The 26,884-nt window shown below is 41.7% G+C and overlaps 1 protein-coding gene across 2 annotated transcripts in view; it reads left to right on the top strand.

The window, feature by feature from the left end:
- The window catches only part of LOC101109838 (uricase), a 32,704-nt gene extending 6,075 nt beyond the window's left edge, over positions 1-26,629 (top strand). The window contains exons 2-8 of one of the 2 annotated variants that reach the window (XM_004002137.5): positions 5,636-5,854; positions 7,740-7,856; positions 7,956-8,034; positions 20,147-20,333; positions 22,143-22,266; positions 23,615-23,698; positions 25,647-26,629. In XM_004002137.5, coding sequence (XP_004002186.4) covers positions 5,636-5,854; positions 7,740-7,856; positions 7,956-8,034; positions 20,147-20,333; positions 22,143-22,266; positions 23,615-23,698; positions 25,647-25,721 — 885 coding nt within the window. In that variant the 3' untranslated portion in view covers positions 25,722-26,629. Of the gene's footprint in view, positions 1-5,635; positions 5,855-7,739; positions 7,857-7,955; positions 8,035-20,146; positions 20,453-22,142 lie in introns of both variants that reach the window. The other variant, XM_060411314.1, reaches the window with a different exon arrangement.
- Positions 26,630-26,884: the final 255 nt, after the last annotated feature.

Raw genomic sequence — 26,884 nt, 5'->3', positions numbered from 1 at the left:
CCATCCTCTCAGCTCCCCGCCCACCCTGCAGATGAGAGCAGCCTTGGTATTTTCCTATCCGGTTATCTTGGATGTGGATCTATGCCCCACACTGTGCAGTGTACACAATAGGATTCTGGCACCTACTTCTGGTTCTCAGACTGCAGAACTGGGGAGGCTTCACTGAGGAGAACAACTTCAGTCTGGCCTGGGCCATTATCTGTTCTGTCAGGTCCTGCTGAGGACTCTTGAGTGTCCCACACTGTTCTTGTTCCTTCTTGCTCCAGCCTCAGATGGTTATGTCCTCTTTATTCTGACTCATTTGCTCAGTAAACATAATTACTCAGCCTTTGCTGGAGTGCCAAGGCCTAGGCAGGGGCTTTCTACGGTTGCTGACCTCTCCGGCATGTGTCACCCACGAACCCCGGGTGGCTATGTGGTGCTGGAGCGCTCTGTCTTGTTAGCATTGTGAACACTTTGTGCTGTGTCACTGACTCTGTCTACCCTCAACTCTGCCCTTCCTGACCTTATTCTCCGGCCAGCTGTTCCTGTGATCTCCGTGCTATGGTGGTCAGACAGCAGAAGTTGCCTTCCCCTCTTTTCTAGGAAGAGGAACTTCCTGATGGGGGTTCTGAGCTGAAGCAGCTCTTCCTGTATTGAAATCTTAGGGGCATTTTCATGAACGAGTGAGTCTGTGTCACTACACAAGAGGTGCAGGTGATGGGGCAGCAGTCAGTCATTCAAGATACGTTTATTAGGCACCTATTTATGTTCCAAGCACTCTGCTGAGCATGGGGGTTGCTATGGCGACCAAGATGGAAATTGTTTCTGCTTTCATGGCTTACTGTTTTTGAACAAATCACACACATGAAGAGGCAGTTATAGTTCTACTTGATAAAGTCTCTGATAAGGCAATAACAGAGCATTTTGAGATCACACAGAAGGGGCACCTACTTCAGACTTGAAGGGCTGGGGCAGATTACCTAGTGGAAGTGACATCTAAGGTTTGAAGAAGCTGAGTCAGAAGTTAGTCAGGTGAAGAGATTGGTAGTCAGATAGCGAGGAACAGAAGAATGTTCAAGAAAGAAGTAATAGTAAATTCAAAGGCCTACTGGCAGAGCAGAAAGTATGCAGAGCCGGGGTGACCACAATTAGCTCAGGATAGCCAAAGTGCAGCTTGAAGTAGAATGTGGTAGAATACAAAGTTGGATTGGTGAGCAGGAGTGGGGATATGAAGGGTAGCTTCCATTCTATCTTTCTTGGTATGTCATGGTAACTACTTGCTTTCTGGGCAAAGGCTAATAGAGTTTTGACAAGGGAACGCACTGGTCATAGCAAACACCCTCTTCTGAAAACACAAGAGAAGACTCTACACATGGACATCACCAGATGGTCAACACTGAAATCAGACTGATTATATTCTTTGCAGCCAAAGATGGAGAAGCTCTATACAGTTAGCAAAAATAAGACCGGGAGCTGACTGTAGCTCAGATCATGAACTCCTTATTGTCAAATTCAGACTAAAATTCAAGAAAGTAGGGAAAACCACTAGACCATTCAGGTATGACCTAAATCAAATCCCTTATGATTATGCAGTGAGAAATAGATTTAAGGGACTAGATCTGATAGACATGGTGCCTGATGAACTATGGACAGAGGTTAGTGACATTGTACAGGAGAAAGGGATCAAGACTATCCCCAAGAAAAACAAATGCAAAGAAGCAAAATGGCTGTCTGAGGAGGTCTTACAAATAGCTGTGAAAAGAACAGAAGCAAAAAGCAAAGGAGAAAAGGAAATATATAAGCATCTGAATGCAGAGTTCCAAAGAATAGCAAGGAGAGATAAGAAAGCCTTCCTCAACGATCAATGCAAAAAAATAGAGGATGTTAAACAATAGAGTAGAAAACACTAGAGATCTCTTCAAGAAAATTAGAGATACCAAGGGAACATTTCCTGCAAAGATGGGCTCGATAATCTCGGCTTGATTATCTTCATGACCCAGATAATCACGATGGTGTGATCACTCATCTAGAGCCAAACATCCTGGAATGTGAAGTCAAGTGGGACTTAGGAAACATCACTACAAACAAAGCTAGTGGAGGTGATGGAATTCCAGTTGAGCTATTTTAAATCCTGAAAGATGATGCTGTGAAAGTGCTGCACTCAATATGCCAGTAAATTTGGAAAACTCAGCAGTGGCCACAGGACTGGAAAAGGTCAGTTTTCATTCCAATCTGAAAGAAAGGCAATGCCAAAGAATGCTCAAACTACTGCCCAATTCCCTCATCTCACACGCTAGTAAGTTGGACACAACTGAAGTGACCTAGCAGCAGCACACGTTAGTAAAGTAAAGCTCAAAATTCTCCAAGCCAGGCTTCAGCAATACATGAACTGTGAACTTCCAGATGTTCAAGCTGGTTTTAGAAAAGGCAGAAGAACCAGAGATCAAATTGCCGACATACTGGATCACTGAAAAAGCAAGAGTTCCAGAAAAACATCTATTTCTGCTTTATTGCCTATGCCAAAGCCTTTGACTGTGTGGATCACAATAAACTGTGGAAAATTCTGAAAGAGATGGGAATACCAGACCACCTGACCTGCCTCTTGATAAATCTGTATGCAGGTCAGGAAGCAACAGTTAGAACTGGACATGGAACAACAGACTGGTTCCAAATAGGAAAAGGAGTATGTCAGGGCTGTATATTGTCACCCTGCTTATTTAACTTATATGCAGAGTACATCATGAGAAACACTGGGCTGGAAGAAGCACAAGCTGGAATCAAGATTGCCGGGAGAAATATCAATAACCTCAGATATGCAGATGACGCCACCCTTCTGACAGAAAGTGAAGAGGAACTAAAAGCCTCTCAATGAAAGTGAAAGAAGAGACTGAAAAAGTTGGCTTAAAGTTCAACATTCAGGAAAGTAAGGTCATAGCATCTGGTTCCATCACTTCATGGGAAATAGATGGGCAAACAGTGGAAAACAGTGTCAGACTTTATTTTTGGGGGCTCCAAAATGACTGCAGATGGATTGCAGCCATGAAATTAAAAGATGCTTACGCCTTGGAAGGAAAGTTATGACCAACCTAGATAGCATATTCAAGCATATTTGCCAACAAAGGTCCGTCTAGTCAAGGCTATGGTTTTTCCAGTGGTCATGTATGAATGTGAGAGCTGGACTGTGAAAAAAGCTGAGCACAGAAGAATTGATGCTTTTGAACTGTGGTGTTGGAGGACTCTTGAGAGTCCCTTGGACCTCAAGGAGATTCCACCAGTCCATTCTAAAGGAGATCAGTCCTGGGTGTTCATTGGAAGGACTGATGTTGAAACTGAAGCTCCAATACTTTGGCCACCTCATGAGAAGAGTTCACTCATTGGAAAAGACCCTGATGCTGGGAGGGATTGGGGGCATGAGGAGAAGGGTACGACAGAGGATGAGATGGCTGGATGGCATCACCGACTTGATGGACATGGGTTTGGGTAGACTCCGGGAGTTGGTGATGGACAGGGAGGCCTGGCATGCTACGATTCATGGGTTCACAAAGAGTCGGATATGACTGAGCGACTGAACTGAACTGAACTTGCTTTCAACGGACTAACCAGCATAGGTACTTAGTGGCAGGGAATGGGACTGAGGAGTAATATTTATGAAGTCTTGCTGTGTGCCGAGGTTGCTGGAAGGTCTCAGAGACCTTGGGTCCTGGACCCCAGCCCATATCACCCAGGGACCCCAAGCCAGCCAAGCGCCTCCCTCCTCTGGGTAGAATTCCTAGTGGTTCTAGAAAGAGCAGAGTCTTCCTTCTGCTGCTGCCAGCAGGGCTCTCCGCTCCAGAAACTAGTGCCCTTGCTCAGGGTTCCTTCTGCCATCTCTGCTGCCGCTGCACCCACAGCCAGACCTGACATGGTCTCTCTTGCTGCGGGGGGACCTCACTGCTTCAGTGGGTACCAGGGATGGAGCCCAGCCCTTCACATGCACCAGCACTTGTTGAGGTAGTTACCTCCATTTTTACAAAGCAGGGGGGAAACTGGGGCTTACAGACATCAAATTATTTGTCACAGCCACAAAGCTATAAATGGCAGGGCGGAATTTGGACCTGGCCTGATTTCAAAGCCACTACAGTCGCACAACTGTGCCTCTTTCCTGGTCAGCATTAGAGTTCTTATTAGGATCCTTTAAATCTCCTCTTCAGTGTTTCTTGAAGGTGAGTCCCCCAAAGATTGGGTCAGAGGCTTCTGAGGAGACTCTCTAAGAGTGTCCCTTCTGCATGTCACTCCTACAGGGGAAGCACCGAATGCAAAGACCTCAGACCCTCAGGGCATGTGCAGCAACAACAGCAGCAAGCCCTACTAGGCTCTGTCTCCAAGATTTAAGACAGCTTCCCCTACCTCAATTTGATAAAGGATATGACAATAATTTCTAATTTTAGTATTTTAAAATTCCTCCTAGGAGGGGGTGGTGATTTTTTACATGCAGGTAGGTGTTTAGGCAGTTCCTGACCTGTCTGAGCATATCACATATGTGTGATTAGCAGGTGAGGTTTCTTCTTTGTGACCTCCCCATATTCTCACTGCATGTTGTTTTTGATTTACTTTTATTTTTGTCACCTTTTCTTATTACCGTTTCTATGACAATTTTCATGCTAAATAAAATAAGTTTTCCTGTCCCTCTGCTCCTTCCTGCCTCTTTTCTCAAAGCCCAGGCACAAGTCTTAAAGGGCCTGGCAGTGGAGACGGGTGTAATCGCTACTGAGGGCTCCAGCTTCAGACAAGGATGCTAATGAATCAATCACTGGCTTTTATTAAGTGTCTCTTCTCTAAAAGCATAGCTCTCCCTACAGCCAGATGGCCCTGGCTCTGTGCTGCTGAAGGTCATCAAGACCCTGTCACTAATTGCTCTTCTTCCTGGTAGCAAGTAGAAGAAGCAATTTTCCAGTTGTTTTTATTGATCATAGGGCTGTTTCTCCAGAATACTACTCTCTATAAAAAGAGGGATATGATTATTTCCAGTTAACATTGTCAAAACACTTTTATAGAGGAAGGCAGTTTATACAGTGGTTGCTGCTACTGCAGCTAAGTCGCTTCAGTCACAATTTGGAGTCAACAGCCCTGAGGGTGAATTCTTGGCTCTATCCTTTACTAAATAGGGCGAGTCACTTATATTCTTTGAACCTCAGTTTTTCTCTCTGCAAAATGGAAATAATATTACTTCATGGAGCTGATACAAGGATTAAGTTAGTAGAGATTAATTAAAACAGAGTAAATAGCCTTATAAGGTACTGTTTTTATTATCATTGGTTAGTATTATCAAGAAAGTCATCTACCTGTCTCTCTTAAGGCCAAACTGATATATTTTAGTCTATTTCTTGCAATTCTCTTTTCTCCATACAAGTCCTCATTCTTCAAAGATAAGGCATGATTTTGGTTTCATGAATAATTTGACTCTTACTGTTCGCGATTATATGATAAAATTAAGGCTAAAAGAAATTGCATTCAAGAGGGAGGGGACATATTTTTACCTCTAGCTGATTCATGATGATGTATGGCAGAGACCAACACAATATTGTAAAGCAATTATCCTCCAATTAAAAAAAATTGCAGTTGACTTCTGGTTTTCATCTAGCCTTCTTCAATAAGATGATTATTTTCATTGCAGAATGATGAAGTGGAGTTTGTCCGAACTGGTTATGGTAAGGATATGGTAAAAGTTCTTCATATTCAGCGAGATGGAAAATATCACAGCATTAAGGAAGTGGCAACTTCAGTGCAACTTACTCTGAACTCCAAAAGAGAGTACGTGCATGGAGACAATTCAGACATCATCCCGACAGACACCATCAAGAACACAGTTCACGTCCTGGCCAAGTTCAAAGGCGTATGTGTCATTCTTCTTCTTAGATGCTGCCTATCTGGATGGAGAATTCACTGTACTATAGTGTGAGGACCGTACTTGCTTATTTCAAGTTCCCTGTACGTTTTAGCTTTATTTTTACATTTAAGCCTTTGAAAAAAAGATCCCTTTTCTATTCTAAAATTCTTAGCTTTACAGAAAATTTCACTTTTTAAAAAACTCACCACTTTATTTGCTTTTCTTTTTTTTTTTCCCTGTTTGTTCTGTTTCCTTGGTTTTCAACTCAGTACAGCATCTTTTAGAAGGCAGAGAATCCTATTTGACAAATTTACATGTTATCACGTATTTAGGATCTTTGGCAAATCAAGGCCCTGAGACAACTTCAGATTAGAATTTTACCCATTGTTGCCATGCATTTATTTGAGTCCTATTGTTTGTTTTTTTTTTTCTTTAAGAATAGTGTGTATTTATAGAAGAAAGTACCATTACTCTTCTTGGTATTACTAAAAAAGAAAATTCAGTATAAGATATAGTTTGAAATCTATCTGTCCAACTTTTAATGCCTTCCTAATTTTCTCAACTCTATGACCACTTAGTGTCCCTAGGGTCTTGGAACTAATAGAATCTGATATTTTTTTAGCACTTTACCTCAGATTTCTCTAAAAAGTGTGAGTGAAATTGTGCTGGATGACCACCAGATTTCTGGGCAATTCAGGATGATTTTTTATTTACTAAGAAGTTAAAAAAGACAAGAAATATAGACTATAAAGTTTCTTTTTCCATGATTTTACATGAAATCCACACCTATAATGCATGAAATGAACAAACTAATTGAAAGATTATTTCTGCAAGGCCTGCCTCCACCCTGAACCTTTCTCTTGCTAATCAGAATGGCCCAGCAAGCACAGACAGTGATCTGGAAAAAGACATTGCTTTCTTTAAAAATAAATTGAAAATCAGCTTCTAGTACTGTGTTTAAGAAGATGATTGGGTACCACAAATTCTTATATTTCCTGTACTATGTGAGAGATATAGAAAAGTGAAGGAATGGACCTGGATGTTTTTTAAAAAATTAAATTCATTCATTGTACATAGTGACCGTAATTTCTTATCCAAACCAAGATACTTTTGAGAGTGCAATAGGATGCTTATAAACCTCAGATATGAAACAAACTATTCTGGAAACCTGTATAGTCTACCTTGCTGCTGCTGCTGCTAAGTCGCTTCAGTCGTGTCCGACTCTGTGTGACCCCATAGACGGCAGCCCACCAGGCTCCCCCGTCCCTGGGATTCTACCTTAATTATACTCAAAACCATAAATAATCTGTAGACTGAACTAGTACCATAAAATAGAGATTAATATGAAGAATTTGGGTGGAAGTAGGGAGCTGCTTTTTGGGGGTAGAGAGTTGGAGATGGTCTATAGAAGGCATATTTGCAGGGAAAGAAAGCTGAAGTGACCCCTCCTTAACATTTTTCCTGGGGAAACTGAAAGGTCTGTTTGCCAGCCTCACAAAGAGAGCAGAGTGTTTTGGAGTATCCTGCAATACTTTTGCTGGCATGGGTGATGACCGAGCTCATCTTGAGGAGAATCTGAATATTCAATTCCTCTTTGCTCCACTGATGTCCACTGATGGACACTGATGGACAGACACATCCTCTCCAGCACACAGTTTTCTTTTAAAAACAGGGTAGTCTCATCTGGTGGTGGTGATCCATTAACTACACTTAGGGGCCCATGTGAAAAATTGGGATAAAAAGATAAATTCATCTCTAAGATTCTCTCTAAGTCTTCATTTCTCTGATTCTAAAAAACAGTTGATCAGGAAAGAGAGTCCCATGGATATTTAAAAATGACTTTCAATTGGGGCAGGTATTGCTGCTCATTCACATTTGTTTCTCTTTATAGATCAAAAGCATAGAAACTTTTGCTATGAATATCTGTGAGCATTTCCTTTCTTCTTTTAACCATGTCATTCGAGTTCAAGTCTACGTGGAAGAAGTCCCTTGGAAGCGTTTTGAAAAGGTTGCCTCACTTATTTGTGTTCTGTTTAATTAAAGACACTGGCTTTATGACATATGCTGAAATTTTATTGGAAACAATCTTTTTTTTTCTAATTTTCAGAATGGAGTTAAGCATGTCCATGCATTTATTCATACTCCCACTGGAACGCACTTCTGTGAGGTTGAACAGTTGAGGAATGGTGAGAAAATGTTTTTCATGTTTGATTCTGTAATAGCAATTTTAGTTTTTTTTTTTTTCTTCTAAACAACTCTGTTTATCAGCACCAAGGAGAACTGTAGAGAATTTTGAACTCTTTAAAATCTGAGATGGGAATGAAAGTTGTGACCTTGGATTACATTAAAGAACTGTCTGCTTTTTATCTTAAAAGTATAAAGATGAAATAATACCCTTTGCAACAAATCTGGGGGTTGAGTGAGGTCAATCATTTTTATTGCATGATCTTGAGGTGAGAGGAAAAAAAGACTCAGGCTGACAAAAGTCTCAAATCTCTGAAATTTCTGACCAGTGCTTTTTATACTATACCAAACTATGATTATAATAACTTTATAGGAAATACCTAGAAAATAACAATCATGTTTCCTTATTTTGTCCTAATAATAAAACCATTGATATTATTATAATTACAATAAAATAAGCTTCATTTAAAATAGCAGTGACAATTATATAGTTCTTTCTGTTTAATAATAAATCTAAACATTAACTGTGGAACATAATTATAATATAGACCTTATTGGTACTGATGACTAAACTTAGCAAAGTATGTCTTTCATTGATTTATTGAGGTTGTCAGAACAGAGTTCAATAATTGGTTAAGAGTTGGACTAGATGAACTTTAAGAACCGTGAAGCCACCATGGTAAAAGTGTCCCTATCCTAATAAAAGATAAACTTTAGTGATCATTATAAATTGAAAGTGAGAACTCTGAATTTTTTCTTTTCTCATCTCTCTTTTCTTTCATCTCCTCTCCTTCTCTTTCCCCCTTGTTTCTTTCATTTCATTTCTTTTACTTTATCTTTCTTTCATTTCTAGCTCTCTTCATTAAGAATTTAAGGTGGTATCTGATAAACATCATAAATATCTTTTAAAAGATTAGTAAAATATAAATGTTTCTTATTCTGAGTTCTACTGGATACTGTCTTCCCTTAGAAAGTCCTAGTCATTTAACATTTTAATCATTTAATGTTTTCCCTATCTGTATTAAATTCTAGGCACAGCCAGGGCCTTCTCGGTGTTTGATTAATAGTTATGAAATTATTATTATATAAAGAAGACTGAATAACTAGTTAATAAGTTGAGAAAATAGTGAGTTTTTAAATCCTCCAAATGTGAAGAGGTTGGTTTGGGCCTTAATCTACTGTACTAGCAAGACTGGTGTAACTAGAAAATTCCTGGTGGTCAAGTGGTTAGGACACCACACTTTCACCATTGAGGGCCTTGGTTAGATCTCTGGTTCAGGAGCTGAGATCCTGCAAGCTGAGCAGCACGGCCAAAAACACAAAACAAAACCAAACCAAACCCTGGTGCAATGAGGAAGTGTTTGCATGGTAGTTAAGTCTACAGTTCTTGCAGACTAAGATGTTTTGCTTCCTTTATTGCTTTCCTATTTTAATTTTTTAAATGTAAACCATTTTTTACATTATAGTTTAATTTGCAGTGTTGTGTCAGTTTCAGATGTACAGCAAAATGATTCAGTTATACACACACATATACATATATGTGTATATATATTCTTTTTCAGCTTCTTTTCCATTAGAGATTATTTAAATCCAAGATGTTGAATATAGTTCCTTGTGCTATACATTAGGTCCTTGGTTGTCTATTTTATATGTAGTAATGTGTATATATTAATCCCAAATTCCCAGTTTATCTTCCTCCTACAGCTGCTATCCCTTTTGGTAACCACAGGGTCCGTTTCTGTGTCTGTGAGTCTATTTATGCTTTGTAAATAAATTCATTTGTATCTTTTTTTTAGATTTCACTTGTAAGTGATATCGTATATTTGTCTTTATCTGATTTACTTCACTCAATATGATAATCTCTAGGTTTATCCATGTTGCTGCAAATGGCATGATTTCATTCTTCATTATGACTGAGTAACAAATATTCTTTATCCGTTCATCTGCCTATGGACATTTAGGTTGCTTCTATGTTTTGTTGCTATTTTTGTTGTTGTTGTTGTTTGGTCACTAAGTCGTGTCTAACTCATTTGTGACCCCATGGACTATAGCCCACCAGGCTCCTCTGTCCACGGGATTTGTAGGTCTCCTTTTTCCTTCTCAGGGGATCTTCCTGACCCAGAGAGTGAATCTGAATCTTCTGCACTGGCAGGAGGAATTTTTTTTTTAACCACTGAGCCACCAGAGAAACCCTTCCATGTCTTGACTATTGTAAACCGTGCTGCTATAAATGTTGGAATGCCTGTATCTTTTCAAATAAGAATTTTCTTTGGATATATGCCCAGGAGTGGGATAGCAGGATCATATGATTAATTCCTTTCTCTCCACAGTCTCTCTGGCATTTATTATCAGTAGACTTTTCAAGTAATGGCCATTCTGATCTGTGAGAGTGATACGTCATTGTAGTTTTGTATTTTTCTAAAATTAGCAATGTATGTATACGTGTATGCACAGTCATATCCAACTTTGTGCAACCCCATGAATTGTAGCCTGCCAGGCTCCTCTGTCCATGGAATTCTCCAAGCAAAAATACTGGAATGGGTTGCCATTCCCTTCTCCAGGGGATCTTCACAACCCAGGGATTGAAACCGGGTTTCCTGCTTTGCAGGCAGACTCTTTACTGTCTGAGCCACCAGGGAAGCCCCAAATTAGCAATATTGTGCGTCTTTTCATGTGCCTATTAGCTGTCTGTATGTCTTTTTTTGAGAAATTTCTCTTTAGATCTTCTGACCATTTTCTGATTGCATTGTTCGCTCTTTTATATTAAGCTGTATGAGTTATTTTCATGTTTTGGAAATTAATCCCTTGATATCTCCCAGTCCATAGGTTGTCTATTCATTTTGTTTATGGGTTTATTTGTTATGCAAAAGTTTTAAAGTTTACTTTGGCTCTATTTGTCTATTTTTCTATTTGTATTACTCTAGGAGATGAATAAAAAAAAAAGTTCCTGCAGTTTATTTCAAACAGTGTTCTGCCAATGTTTTCCTCTAGGAGTTTTATAGTATCTGGTCTTACATTTAGATCTTTAATGCATTTTGAGATTTTTTTTTGTATATGTTATTAGAGAATGTTCTATCTTCAATCTTTTACATATAGCTGTCCTGTTTTCCCAGCACCACTTATTGAAGAGACTATCTTTTCTCCATTGTAAATTCTTGTCTCTTCTCATAGTTTTTATTTTAAAGTCTATTTTGTCTGATATAAGTATGGCCACTCCAGCTTTCTCTCTTAAAATTTTTATTTACTTTTTGGCTGTGCTGGGTCTTCATCGCTATGCACAGGCTTTCTCTAGTTGAGGTGAGTGGGGGCCACTCTTCTAGTGTGTGAGTTCATTTAGTGTGTGCAGTAAGTGAGTTCTCATTGTGATAGTTTCTCTTGTTTAAGAGCACAGGCTCTGGGGACATGCGCTTCAGTAGTTGTGGCACACTGGCTTGAGAGCACTGGCTTGGTAGTTGTGCATGGGCTTAGTTTTCCCACTAAGGCATGTGGCATCTTTCCAGACCAGGGATCGAACCCATATCCCCTATGCTGGCAGGAGGATTCTTAACCACTGGACCACCAAGGAATTCCCTCTAGCTTTCTTTTGATTTCCATTTTCATGAAATACCTTTTCGAATCCCCTCGCTTTCAGTCTATGTATATCATCTAGATCTGAAGTGAGTCTTTTGTAGGCAGCACATATGGAAGCTGTTTCTTTACCCATTCAGCCAGTCTATATCTTTTGCTTGGATCATTTAGTCCATTTATGTTTAAGGCAATTATTGGTATATATGTTCCTATTGGTTTCCCAGGTGGCTCAGTGGTAAAGAATTTACCTGCCAAGCAGGAGATGCGGGTTTGATCTCTGGGTCAGGAAGATTCCCTGCGGAAGGAATTGACAACCCACTCCAGTATTCTTGCCTGGAATATCCCATAGACAGAGGAGCCTAGTGGGCTACAGTCCATGGGGTCGCAAAGGGTCAGACATGACTTAGCGACTAAACAATAGCAGCAGTAGCTTGTTCTTATTGTCATTTTATCAATTGTTTTGGATTTGCTTTTGTAGGTGTTTTTTTCCCCTTACTTCTTTTGTTCTCTTCTTTTGTGATTTGATGACTATCTTTACTATTATGTTTGGATTTCTTTTTCTTTTTCTGTGTGCATATCTATTATAGATTTTTGTTTTGTGGTTATCATGAGGTTTTTGCACAGCAATCTATCTATCTATATAGATAGATAGATACTTTGCATTTGTATTCTCCTCCCCTCATGATTATTGTTTTTGATATTATTTTCTAATCTAAATATTTTGTGTATCCCTTAACTTCTTACTGTGGATACGAATGAGTTTATTACTTTCGTCTTTTAATCTCCCTACCAGCATTTATTACTTTCATCTTTTATTCTCCCTACTAGAATTTCTACTTTTATTCTATGAAAACTGAAGTGTTTTTGAACTTGAGTTCCACTATTTAATGGGCTTCCCTGGTGGTTCAGATGATAAATCTGACTGCAATGCAGGAGACCTGGTTTCAGTCCCTGGGTTGTGAAGATCCCCTGGAGAAGGGAATGGCAACCCACTCCAGTATTCTTGCTCGGGAAATCCCATGGACAAAGGAACCTAGCAGGCAGTCACAAAAGTCAGACACAACTTAGTGAATAAACCACCACCACTTAATAACTTTGTGACTGTTAGCACATTAAATACACTGCTTCAGTGTTTTTTAATTTGTAAGATGAGGATAACAATGTCTCCCTCAGCAATTATCCAGATAATTAAAGGAAATAAATGTTAATTGAAAGCATTTAGTATAGTCCCTAACATATAAGAAGCACTCTTTGAAAGAAAGATGTTATTATTATTCTGAAGGATTATAGAGATCCAGGGAAGGTCTTTGTGTATATATGTGCACATTTGGGTAATTCTGACCAAGATTATGGTAAACTGGCTAGAGAAATAGGCCATAAGGAAACATTTGGAGACTTGTTTCAGAGATGAAGTAATGATGTAGGCTGACCTCAGGCAGTAGAGGCAGAGATGGAGGGACTGCAGAAGCTGTGGAGGGACATTATGTGAGGCATTTTTGAGTGCTTAATAGGTCTGTGTAGTTGCATAGGGATGCAAGGTTAGAGAAAAGGAGGGGTTAAAGTTACCCTAAAGTCAGGAGCCTGGGGGTGTTGACTAAGAATAATACATGTAATGAGGAAGTTTCCAGAGGAAGCTGGTGAGTTTGGAAATAAGGAAAAGATTTGGAGACTGATAGTTGGTGAAGCCATGGGAAGAAGGACTAATCCAGAAAAACATATAAAGTGAGAAGAGGAAAGATGAAAGGGCCATGGGGAAAATTCCCCAGTTTAAGAGTTAAAAGTTTAAAGACTGAGAGAGAAGAATGGTCAGAGAGACAGGAGGAAACTTAGAGACAATGGTATCATGGAAGCAAAAGGAAAAGTACATTTCAGGAAATGAGGGATAGTTACTGGGGTAACAGAATGCATAACAAGTAAGCTTATATGCAGTGGCTTCCTACACAAAGTTTACTGCTATGTGTAAAAGTCAAGTTCACTGTGTATGTGTGTGTGTCGGGAGGGTGCTCTGCTCCAGGAATTTATTCAGGAACCCAGGTTGATGCAACTAGACATTTTAATCCTTTCCTTTCTGGGTCACCTTGAGAGTGGGTCCCATACCAGACAAGTGGCAGAAAAGAGCTTGGAGAAGAAAACGGAGGGGCAAAACCACTCAAGCATAGCACCAGGCCTGAAAGTAGCACAGAGCACATCAAACGAAGAGAACCCAACTACACAACCACACCTGAAGGCTGGGAAATGCAGTCTAGCCAAGGACCCAGGAAGAAGAGAAGCTGCCCATGGTCTCTGCTGCAGGAAGGTTAAAAAGCTTGGCTTGAAAGGAGACTGAAGAGATGATTGTGGGGTTTGGCAGTTAGACATTGGTGACCTCCCTCTGCAAGAATATCTAGCAGAGCCCTGGAGGTGGAAGTGGAGTGGCCAAATTTAGGGCTCAGCGGACCAAAGAAAGAAGACAGGCTTCACACCCTGTTCTTTCCAGGAATTACCAGGAGCTATCATCAGCTTGCATGCTAGTCACCTGGCTGCTGCAGGGTGGGAAAACTTATCAACAGAATCAGGCCCAGAGCTTTTTCTTTCTGCAGAAAACTTCAGGGTGTTGCGATCACTGTGGCGATGTTCCCAGAGCTCCAGCTTGACTGTCTAGAGCCCAGTAAACCCTGCCCCCAGCCCATAGCATGTGGGGCTGGCAGAGATCTGAAGGGAGGAGGCATCTGCTGCCTGGGTGTGTGCAGTGTGTGTGTGCACACATCCCTGAGTGTGCATATCTTCCTGTGTTGTCTATTTGAAGATGATATTCGTACTCTGTCCCTCTTTGGATTTTTGGTGACAAAGTTTAATTCTTAATTTGCTTATTTTCCAAGAGCTAAAGCCACAGATATTATGAGGTGATTCAGTGTACAAATCGTTATCATAAGAAGTGCCCTTACATAGGCTTAACTGAAGAAAATAATTATTATCTGACACACTCCAGTTCACATGCTGAAGGCTACTGTTTTTTGTTATTTAGTTGCTAAGTCATGTCTGAATCTTTTGTGACCTTATAGACTATAGCCTGCCAGGCTTCTCTGTCCATGGGATTTTCCAGGCAAGAATACTGGAATGGGTTGCCATTTCCTTCTCCAGGGATCTTCCCAACCCAGGGATCGAGCTCACATTTGCTGCAATGCAGAATGACAGGCAATGTCAATGACAGGCAGATTCTTTGCCACTGCACCAGCAGGGAAACCCAAAGGCTACTGTTACAACTCTCTAAATAAGACTTTCGGTGGGGGGCTGGCTAGAGTCGTGAGAATTCTGTGCTCTCAAACATATATACTTAATCACACATTCAACCTACAACTTTCCCCAGCAGGATATGTAACTGGGTTTCTCCTAGTGGACTGGATTCATTTTTATTGATTGAACAAACATTTAGAGAAAGCCCACTGAATCTGAGGAACCTATTTTAGGCCCTGAGGATTGCTGTAAAACTCCCACTACTCTATCTTTTCCTACCGTATCTTTTAAAGTTATATCATGAAGTGTACTTCCAGCTGTTTCAGAGTCTGCTAGTTCCATGGGGGAATCTGGAAGAGAGAGAAATTTTTTTCACCAAAGGGATGAGGGTGGGTGCTATGTTTATGACTTCCTCAGCTCTGAGAGGAGAGCGAGGCTCTACATGTGTGGCGCAGGCTGTGGTGTAGGCATTATATGGAACCTCAGTCTTCTAACTCTTTCTCTCACGAGTCTCTGTGAACTGCAAGCTTAGACAAGCCTTGAAGTCACTAGCATGGTTAAGTCACTAACTAGTTGAAATAGGCAGAACACCCTGCCAACACACACACACACACACACACACACACACACACACACACGTACACACACACTATTTGAATTATAATTCATAATTCTTTAAGCATCAAATTTCTCCCAATCTGACACTAATTATAAAAATGCAACTAAAGTATAACCAAATCAAGGAATGAAAAATAAAGAAGATATTTCAAATAAGAGATATTGTCTTCTAGTGGTGAAAAAAAAATCTATTGACATGGGGACTAGCAGGGGTAGGAAGATGGTTTTAAGGAAGTGGGGAGATGAAATTGAAGTCTGGAAGAGGAGACTTAAGAGGTGTCAAGCAGGGCAGATGGAAGAGAAGAGAGAGGAAAACAGGAGACTCAAGACGGAGAGGGCCACTGCCAAGAAGTTTGCTTGTGTCATCCTGATGTCAGGACTAAGGCACTCATCAGTTATTTCAAATGAAAATTTCTTGGCGAGCACAATATCTATTAAAAATTGTCTTGAGGATCACTTTGCTGTACAAAAGCCCAGTTTACTTCCTTCCATAGGGTGACATCAACTCTCCTCCTCCAGAATTGCACACAGAGAGCTTTCACCTTCCTTCCATGAGCTAAATGGACTCTCAGAGGCAAATGATATTTAATTGATCTTCACTTGTTCTAGCACTTTATAGGTTTGAGGTTTTCTACTAGAATTATTTAATATAGTTTTAAAATAGCCCCCTTTTAGCTATTTGTGTCCTTTTTGGAGGTGTTAAATGTGGAAGCAATTATCCTTTTCATGACAGGATTTTTTTTTTTCTTGGCTCAGTAAAGCTTTGTGCTTTGTGACACCTGATGCGTAGGTAAGGAATCAGGCTTATTTTCCATTAATTTGCAGTGAGTTTCTTTCCCTTAGAGACCTGAAGGGGTAGGATGTATGCTTCTCTGAGAGATAAACCACAATCTGTTAAGTGTGTAGGAGGACACTAAAAGCTGGAAAAGATTATGTTCTAGCAAAGGAAAATGCGGAAATCTTCCTTTTGTGTTATCCATAAACATGGCAGAAAGGCAAAGAAGAGCTGATTAAGTGGTTTCATGGGAAGTAACCTAGAAAAGGACAGTCTTTGGGGTTGAATTATTTCTTGTCTTCTAAATTGGAATCTTTTTTAGAGTGTGTGAAGTATCATATTTTTAGTTGATGGGCCCATGAATTTGAAAGGCTCAGGTTCCTACTAGTGTTCAGTAAGTTGGGGCACCGCCAGCAGAAAAGATAAAATAAGCTCCCAGATTTCATCGAGGGTGTCTGATGTGTGCCAAGAGAATTTATTTTTCGCATTCAAAGAGAATAAGTTTTGTTGTTGTTGTTCATAGAATGATGAGCATACCAGCGTAGGTAGTTTGTGTTCTGCCTAAACCATGGCAGTAGTGAACCGTCTTGGAGAATGTAAGATGTTTTATACTGCATGAAACTGCAGCCAAAATATATTGGAAAATACAACTGCTTTCTCCATTTTCAGATTCTAACGAGAAAGTAGATCATTTCAAAGTTGCCTAGCAAACTGACACTCCCCAAAGATGAACAAATATCACCCCAGGGCCAGAGGTGGATAGGAATGGCACGTCAGAAGGAGTTTTCAGAACCCAATGATCCTTTGTGAAACATGGGCACTATTTACAGGGGGTTGAAGTCAGTTAGGGCAAAATCACCTTAGTAACTTCTGCAGAGTATTTCCAATGGGGCAGCCATTTCACTGAGTCCTTTATGTGTGCCGTGTTAGACATCTATCACCCCTAGGAAATAGTTATGATTATCATCTTCTGCAAATGAGAAAATCAAGATAGGGAGAAGTTAAGTAATTCTATCAGGGAAATACTGCTCATAAACAGGGGAGGAGAAGCATGAAGAGCACTGGAATTGAATTCAAAGGATCAGAGTCCCAAGACTGTGGACTCAGCTGTATGGAACACAGAATCTGGAAATCCTTTTACGATTGAGACAGCTGAGGGGTCCAAGTCTGGTTGGCTCACAGAGATGCTGGTGATCAAGGCCATCTATATAGGAAAAGTGAAAATGGATAAAGTTTGCTTTTGGTTTCTCTTGCCTTCTCTTTATCCACCTTCAAGGGTTCCCACCGCTTGTTCTAACTCCACTCCTGATTGCAAATTGAAGTCTCATTTCTAGAGGATTTTTTTCCTAGGGGGGATTACTATTAGAAGTAAATTATGATACCAGTTTATAAAATATTAAGGAGTCACTCCTTTAAGGGGTCTTGGTATTTTAATAGGAAATTTTTGAATGATAAAATATTTTCAAAGCACCTAGGGATCATTTCTAAGAGTCATGCTTCATTTCAAACCAATGGGGATGGTATTTTTCAACTAGGGGCTCTGTCTGAAGCCCTCAAAGCACATTGTGGAATGGTGGTGGCAACTTTCTTGTCTCTTGGAAAGTCTTCTTTTATTACAGAAATGGAAAGAGAGAATTGAAAGAAGGAGGAAGCATTCTGAGGATGGGAAATGATGCAAAAGGGGGGAAGAAAAGCACGAAATCTCATAATGGGGTGGTGAGTTCAAACTCCACCTCTGCTAGTGTCTAGCCGTGTGACTAGGATGCATGTTGGCAGTCAGGACCTTCTCAGTCAGTGCTGATGCCCTCCCCTTCTACGCCTGCCATACTGTCTGAGAGATGAGAGGAGGGCCCAGATCAGGAAGGGAAATGCTAGAGACTGATAGAGAACTGTCTAGAAGAAAAACACACTAAGTTATGAGGCTAAGTTGTTAAGGTGAATCAATGGCAGTGCATTCATTCATTCATTCATTCATTTAACGGATATTTATTGATTGCTTCTGCAGTTCTCTTGGGTCTGAGACTAGACTCACTTGGATGAACTCTACACTGCATTTTGAAATGCTGATTTTGCAGAATTGTGTCTTTATACACTTAGAATCTGATAAAGCCAACCAACTTAAGGTATTAAGTCCAGGTATTCTCTTGATCCTTCTTCAAATAAAGCTTCCAATGAGAACTTCAGAATGTTAAACAAATACCGTTTTCTATCTTACCACATTATTCTAGAATACTGTGGCCAGAATGCTTATTTAAGCAGCACATATTTAATCAGCAGATCTACCACTAACCGTGGCCCCTGCTCGCTCTGGTAGGTATACACATGTGGTTGGGAAAATATAAAAAATATAACCATGGTTTACCTACTTGTGAAATTCCACAGTTCCCAAGTTAACCTCAACAATTGAAGTCACACAGGATGATGTAAACCACTGGATTATTAAGAGCTGTCTAGGATTTTAATTGACGATCATGGGCTACATTCTTGTTCTTCAACCAGGGCCATGTGCAACATAGTGATACGTGATGATATACCTCCAGCTTTTGACTTAAGATTATAGGTCAAAAGGGGTAGATATTAGTCAGGACTAATTTCAAGATCTAAAATAGGTTGACCTTAGTCATCCTGCTTTGACTATGCTATTGGCAGTTTGCACTCAACTGCTCCCTGAGTATACCGGCCTCACCAGCCTGCACATACAAAATAAGGCCATGATGATGTTAATTCCTGAATTTCCCTGGTCTTGTAGTTCTCTTATTATCACACTGTTGTACTTCTCCAGCCCAACTCTCCCACCTTCTCCCAGCTGGGAGGGCTGTCTCACAGGGGCTCAGGGGGAAGTCTGCACCCACTGAGGACAGCTGCTGCCTCACAGCTCTGTCCAGCATCTGCTGTGCCAGTTACCACGGCTCCTTGGGAAGAAAGCTGCTCTCCACAGACACTGTGTCCTGGGCTTCCCAGTGTGTCAGCTGGTGCTATGTCCTCTTCAGGCTACACCAAATTGCTGGAGCTGCAGTGCGTTCCACAGGGGAAAAGAAAGATTCTGCCCCTCACTAACTCAGTACCCTGCCTGTCACCTGGGCCCTGAGCTAGGACTACCTCGCATAAGCAAACAAGGTTTTCAGATTTTTGCCTCTCTCCCCACCACCTTTCTAATGCACCTCATGAGGTGATGTCAGGGACTGCCAGAGAGACATATCATCTCCTCCAATATTTTCAACTCTGCCCTCTCCCTCCCAGGTCCCCACAAACCAACTTTGCCCCCTCTCAGTCCAGTCAAAAGCTAAAAACCTTTATGGGTGTCCACGTATGCAATCTATAACTTATGGATCAGTGGTCTCATCTTCCTAGTCTCCATTTAGGCTCATTCGGGCCCATGCTGCTACCCATTCATAAAATTGTCTGGTTTTGCTCAGTTTCTAAGCACAGGGAACTGAGGGGTCTGATGGGGTCTGAGGTGTCTGGAGCCATTCGGCAGTACAGAGAACCCATATGAGAAGCAGCCCCAATTGAAGGCATCACAGTGCTGGACAGAGGGGCTGCTTTTGAGGAGTTTATGAACTCTCCAGCATGACTGCCTGCTGGGGGAGATGGAGCTCAAAATGTGGAAGGTAATTTGGCCTAGAAGACACACTTGCATGTAGCTGAGAAAAGGTTCCTGTGGGCTTCAACACAGGATGGAGGTTCAGTCTCTGTCCTTCAGTTCTCTTAGGGCATGAGAAGGCAGGGAGTTGTGGAATTCAGATGGGGGAAAGGCACACCATCTTCATCACATGGTCTGCAGAGGGGACCAAGAGACAGAACACTCGGGGAGGGATGTTGCTCTCTGTACAGACACGGTGTGCCATGTTTTACTGACCCCAGAATCCTCAGGGCTAGGCAGCAAGAAGGCACTGTTTCCTTTATGACTTCATCCCCTCTTACCTTTTGACTTAAAACAGGACCTCCAGTCATTCATTCTGGAATCAAAGACCTCAAGGTCTTGAAAACAACGCAGTCTGGATTTGAAGGATTCCTCAAGGACCAGTTCACCACCCTCCCTGAGGTGAAGGACCGGTGCTTTGCCACCCAAGTGTACTGCAAGTGGCGCTACCTCCAGGGCAGAGACGTGGACTTTGAGGCCACCTGGTATGAAGAAGTGCTGGGGTCTGGCACCAGCGCAGGCAGCATCTGCTCTCTTCTCCAGGGCCTAGGAGTCTTCAGCCTGAAAAAGAAACTTGGAGGCCGTTTAGTTCAGCCTCCCCACTGTAAGAAATCCCTTCTGATGGATAACAGAAAGAACACTGGTCTTACTCTGAGTTAGTAAATCCGCACTTGAATCTTAGATGCTCTTAGCTATAACAGCCTTCAGTGGACTGCCTGATTTCTCTGATGCTCTCTTTCCTAACCGACTAAATCAGTAGTACACAAACATGATTGGGTATCAGAACCACTTGGAGGGTTTGTTACACTGTAGCTCACTGAGCCCATCCCCAGAGGTTCTGATTCTGTGGCCTGGAATGGGGCCTGAGAACCTGCATTTTCTAACAAACTCCCAGGTGTTGCCCATGCTGCTGGACCAGAGGCCACACTTCCAGAATCACTGGATCAAATGAGGATAGTGGCCTTGTCACTTCATAGTAGATGCAGGGAGAGCTAAACCAGGCTGACCAAACTCGTCCCAGTCTGTCAAGGGCTTTCCAGATTTTAACACTGAAGCTCCCATGTCCTAGGAAACCCCTTGGTCCCAGTCAAATTGGCCACCATAGGCCAAACTCAAAACGAGATGACAGTTACAGAAGCATTTTCTAAATGATAAGTTCTTTAACATTGTAAAGATATGACTTTTATTTTAACATCCTTGACAAGCAGCGATTAGTCCTCTGAATTCCCAGTTTGCTTTTGACCAGGTATCTCATTCCTTTGTCGAAGTTCTAATTGTTAGAAACTTCTACCCTGTGATGAGCTAGAATCTGCCTCCAGTAGCTTCCTCCCACGGGCAGAGTGTTGCTCTGCTCCTTTTATTATGGGCTAGGTTGGAAACACTTGAAGAGAACCTCACCTCAGTCTTTTTTTTTTCCCCTCGTTTTTAAAAGTGTTACCCATGGGCAGCAGTCTGATGTATTTATGTTGAAATGAGTATGAAATTGAGATAGTCAGGGTACTAGTTGGGCCTCCCACTGAGGAAAGGGACTGAGAGTGGATCATGTAATTTTTAAGCTCATATTCCTTCCAAATTGGGGATAATAATAATAGGAACTGCCTCAGGTACACTGAGAAAATTTAATGAAGTAATCACATAAAACACTTAGCCTACAGCCTGGCATGGTAAAACCCCTGAAAAATGCAACAATTCAAGCAACCAGCCAAGCCAAGCAGAACAAAGTTTAGAATATGAGGAAGTCTTCTTCATAAATTCTTCAAGCATGGAGGGAAATTTACCCTGGAATGCCCATTGAGTCCTGGTGCCAGATTATGAAGATAGCCTGGTTATGCTCAATATGTCTGTTGACTGGTGTGTGTGTGTGTGTGTGTGTGTGTGTGTAAGGAAATGAGAAGTTAGGTTTTTTTTTTTTTTTTCTTTTTGGCATTATAATATATTCCCATGCTGTGCTAAGTCACTCTGTCGTGTCTGACTTTTTGCGCCCCTGTGGACTGTAGTCCACCCGGCTCCTCTCTCCATGTGATGCTCTAAGTCAGAATACTGGAGTGGGTTGCCATGCCCTCCTCCAGAGGATCGTCCCAACCCAGGGATTGAATCTGCATCTCTTAGGTCTCTTGCATTGGCTGGTGCGTTCTTTACCACTAGCTCCACCTGGGAAGTCCCTATAATCCTCTCTAAAGCCAGCAATAAAATTGTTTTGGGGGGGTCGCAGAGAGGTCTGCACATCTTAGTTTCACAGTGAATTCCCAAAGACCACCCTGCGGGAGCCCTCAGTTTTCCTTTCTGTGTTCTAGGGAGGCTGTCAGGAGCATTGTCCTGGAGAAATTTGCTGGACCCTCTGACAAAGGCGAGTACTCGCCCTCAGTCCAGAAGACCCTCTATGACACCCAGGTGCTCTCCCTGAGCCAGCTTCCTCAGGTATGTTTTGTCACTTGCCATTCTGAAGACTGAGAGAACTTTCTGTGTCTCCTGTTAGCTCTGAGAAAGAGCTGAGAGTTAAAATAAGAAAGTGGAAGACACATGAAAAATGACATCTGTTGTTGCTCAAAAGCTTGTTATAGCAAGTGAGAAAAGAGAAAAAAAGTGGAAAAATCTGTGCAACCTGAAAACATAGGCCACTGCTGTAGTTCTTTAGTTTTTTTGAAGACTCTAAGTCTCTTCAATCTGCTACAATTTGAGTATTATATTTAGGACACTCGAATGGCCTGAAGGAAGGGTAATTATCCCAAGGGTCTATGTTTCAGGAGAGCCAGAGAATGAAGGATAGAAGCAGAGAGATTGCATTCTTTCATCCATTTGATATTATTGAATGTTACTATGTCTCTATCAGCACATGAGAAAATCAGGGATAAATTAGACACGCTGCTGCTGCTGCTAAGTCACTTCAGTTGTGTCCAACTCTTTACAACCTTACGGACCATAGCCCACCAGGCTCCTCTGTCCATGGGATTCTCCAGGCAAGAATACTGGAGTGTGTTGTCATTTCCTCCTCCAAGGGATCTTCCCGACCTAGGGATTGAACCCAGGTCTCCTGCATCTCCCGCATTGGCAGGTGGGTTCTTTACCACTAGCGCCACCTGCTGCTGCTGCTAAGTCGCTTCAGTCGTGTCCGACTGCGACCGTAGACGACAGCCCACCAGGCTCCCCTGTCCCTGGGATTCTCCAGGCAAGAACACTGGAGTGGATTGCCATTTCCTTCTCCAATGCATGAAAGTGAAAAGGGAAAGTGAAGTCACTGAGTCATGTCCAACTTTCAGCGACCCCATGGACTGCAGCCTACCAGGCTCCTCCATCCATGAGATTTTCCAGGCAAGAGTACTGGAGTGGGGTGCCATTGCCTTCTCCAACTAGCGCCACCTAGGAAGTGCTAAAACATCTGATGTGGGGACCTCCAGATGCTCTCACTCCAGGGCCTGCAAATGTTGAGGACAGGCCTGGAGAGGAGGGTATGGACTGAGCAGGAACTGAGGAGGTTGACGGGCCAGCATCTGGAGGCCAGCTGGATGCTGAATATCTCCCAGGTGTCTGACCCCAGGAGATTTTACTTTTCTGAGAAATGGATTTCATACACAGAGGGAGGAATGAGTCCATCATTTAATAATAGTACTAGTGAGAGAGAATAGCATCGAGCAGTAGAGGAACACCGGAGGGTGTCCTGGAGACAAATGTGAAATCTGAGTAATGAGCTATTTGGAGGCTGGGGGAGAGTAGTGATAAAGACAGATTCCCAGTTTTCCGACGTGATACATATTATTGTGGATTCCAGATAGAAGATATGGAAATCAGTCTGCCGAACATTCACTACTTTAACATAGACATGTCCAAAATGGGACTGATCAACAAGGCAGAGGTAAGAGAACTTTTAAAATATTTAAAGCACATTTCCCCTGCCTTGCCCACTTTTTAACCCTCTTTGTAAACTTGGGGTGGTACAACTGCCACAACTTTTAATAGCTGTTGCTGTTGGGATATTTATAGTTGCAACTGTTTAGAGCCCACTTAAGACTCTGGCCTTTCAATATCTGAGGCTGGGATGCCCTAGAAGTGGATGAATGCTTATAGAGGAGGCTTGAAAGTTGCAGAGAGTAAAAGACAAAGAAAGAACAGAGTGTGCCCAAAGAAGCAGCTCTGAAATCCACTTCTCCAAAAGGTGCCACAGAAGGTCACAGCTTCATTATTTTTCCATCACAAGGTGATGAGAAGAAAGGAAGAAGATTATCTTTTTATTTTCTTCTATCATCCCTAACTTTTAGATAGTCAGTTTGAATAGCATGCGATAAACACACACAAAATGAAAGATATTTGTGTTTCTAATTGCAATTACAGCAGGCAAGACGAGGAAGTTCAGTTTTCAAAAGGAAACCAGGCCTTAGAACAAGCACTTAACCATGACTTGCTTTTAGCCATGGCAGAAGGTTCAGCCAAGTTAGTGTGTCTCACTAGCCAGCCTGAAGTCCCAACAGATAGGCTTGCTCAGTCCTGGGAGATCAGAACTGTCCCTCCCCACTTGGATCACTCTCAGATTGGCAGGACTTCTCTGATCCATCTTCCCATGGGCTTCCAGTGTGCTAAAAAAAGCACACCATTCTGTTGGCTGCTTCTAGTGTGTTGGGGAAGTGAGATAGGAAGGAACCCTCTATTACCATGGCCGCACAGTCAGAGAATCATCTCCTTTGATGGAAAAAGGTCAGTGAAGGGTGTCCAGCAAGTCCTACCTTCTGGGCCTGCTGCCCCAGGAGCCTTATCAGTCACAGCCGTCTGGCCAGGTACCCTGTTTCTGTTCTGTATGTTATGCTCCATCACGCTCTGTACTGCGACAGCTGTGAGGGAGGCTGGGGAGTAGCGCTGGGTAAGGTCATGCTGAGGTGCCTGGTACGGCTGAAATAGGGCCCCGAGTTGCAGAGGAGGACAGTCACTGTCCATTCAGCTGGAAGGAGAGGCAGCACTGTTTACTTCAGAGGATGGAGGAGATGTAGATTCCCAGAATGCCACTGTTAATTTGGATGTAAACACTTTTCTGACAGCTTACTTTCTAAAGGGAAGAAAAGGGACATGTTCAGCAAAGATGAAACCAATGGGCCCCAAACAGAGAAAGGTTCAGGCTCATGGGTGGAGCAGTGCTTAGCTCAGGAACCCCAACCTAAGGAGGAGGGTCTCCCAAGTCTCCTGATACCCCAGGTCTGCAGTGATCCTAGCTCGATGGTATTCTGGTAGACTGAGGCCACTGTGTCTATTGCTCTAAGAAGTCAGACTCAAAACTTCCCCTGGAGACCTGCAGGCAGGAAGGCCTGAGATCCTCTGGGTCAGGCTCTATGTAAAGGCGCCCAGGGGGGTGAACAAACTGTCCCTCTGTGTTTGCACCTTGAGGATGACTGGTCACTCTTGGGCCCTTACTCAGCAAGTGCCTACAAAGTGAGGGCAACATATGAGAAGCAGGGAGTCAGGACACAAAGACAACAGCAGAGAAGTGACTAATGACACAGTGCAGGACAGAAGAACTGCAAATGCACAGCTGCCTGGAGCCAGTTAGCATCGGGCTAAGAGTCCTGACGACCTCAAATGTTCCTGAGGGCATGACAGTATTGTAGCTTTGGACAATGATTGATGTTCAAAGTGAGTCATCAAGCGAAGGCCAAATTGTGTTCACTACACTCTGTTTAAAAAGCAGGGATATGTAATGTATCTGAGAAACATTTATATACTGATAAGTAAAAATTTTTGAAAAACTCTTTAATTTTCTGGAAAATCACCTCATCTCTCTACAGTGTCTCTGAAGTTGCCCTGTGGTTTTTCTACAGGTCTTGTTACCATTAGACAATCCATATGGCAGAATTACTGGTACAGTCAAGAGGAAGCTGACTTCAAGGCTGTGACACTGTGGCCACCAGTGGGAGTCCATGCTCCATTGAGGCATTCCTTAAGCCACTTGTGATGCTGGAAATCGTAATGCATAGCCATGCAAATTTTCAAGCTAGTATGTTGATTTATAGTGTTCATTTTCCTCCTATATGAAAGAATTCTTCTATACCTAGCTCAGCAAAGTGTTTTGGGATTAGTAATTAAAACATGTTTTGTGGATACAGTTTACTTCACAAATGCTGAGTAGTGTTAGAATAATCATAAATCAGTATTTCATTTTAGTGGTCTTGGGCCTTCCTATCTTAGAGGAGCTTTAGAATACATTCAATAGGAAGATAATCATGAATCAATGGAGGTGTGATAACAGTTAATCTTGTGAACAAATTTAAGAAGCCAGCATTGCTTTCATCCTACTGATGCTAAAACTTCCACCTTGGCAATGCAGAAAATGTAATGATAAAGTAAAATTTTGAAAAATATCACCATTGCGACTTCAATTAGACTGAATACTTGAGTTCTTAAATATGCTCTAGCATATGTACTATTGGGAGTTTATTTCTACTCTAAAAGTACTTTTGAAATTTTAATGTATTGGTTTTATGGATTTTTACAGCCCTTAAAGAATGTTTAGTACACATTGAGGCATTGAAAAAAGTATAAATTGTTTTTCTTTGAATAATGCATCACTTTGGCACAAAGAGTCACATTTAATAAATGGTAAGTCATTACCCAGGTGGTTAAATATACATATGGAAAGAAGACTAAAGACTATATGTATGAATGTATCAGCAGTGATGATTTCTGGATGGTGGGGTTATGAGGGATTTTTATATTTTGTCTAATGATTTTCTGAATCTTCCAGATATGATCATTTATTACTTTTATAATCAGAGAAATAAATATAATTGATTATTTAAAGATATATGCCTATTTGAATGGTGGTTATCTTTACATCACTAAGTGATGTGTCTTACCAACACTAAGTGAAAGTGAAGTGAAAGTGAAGTCACTGAGTCGTGTCTGACTCTTTGCAACCCCGTGGACTGTAGCCCACCAGGCTCCTCCGTCCATGGGATTCTCCAGGCAAGAATACTGGAGTGGGTTGCCACTTGTTGTACATATACCACAAAACTTCATAAACTGGAATTTTAGAAACCCATGACTAAAAGTTGTTTAC

Source organism: Ovis aries, chromosome 1 (genome assembly GCF_016772045.2).
Source record: "Ovis aries strain OAR_USU_Benz2616 breed Rambouillet chromosome 1, ARS-UI_Ramb_v3.0, whole genome shotgun sequence".
NCBI lineage: Eukaryota > Metazoa > Chordata > Mammalia > Artiodactyla > Bovidae > Ovis > Ovis aries.
This window is presented reverse-complemented; position numbering and strand designations above follow the sequence as displayed.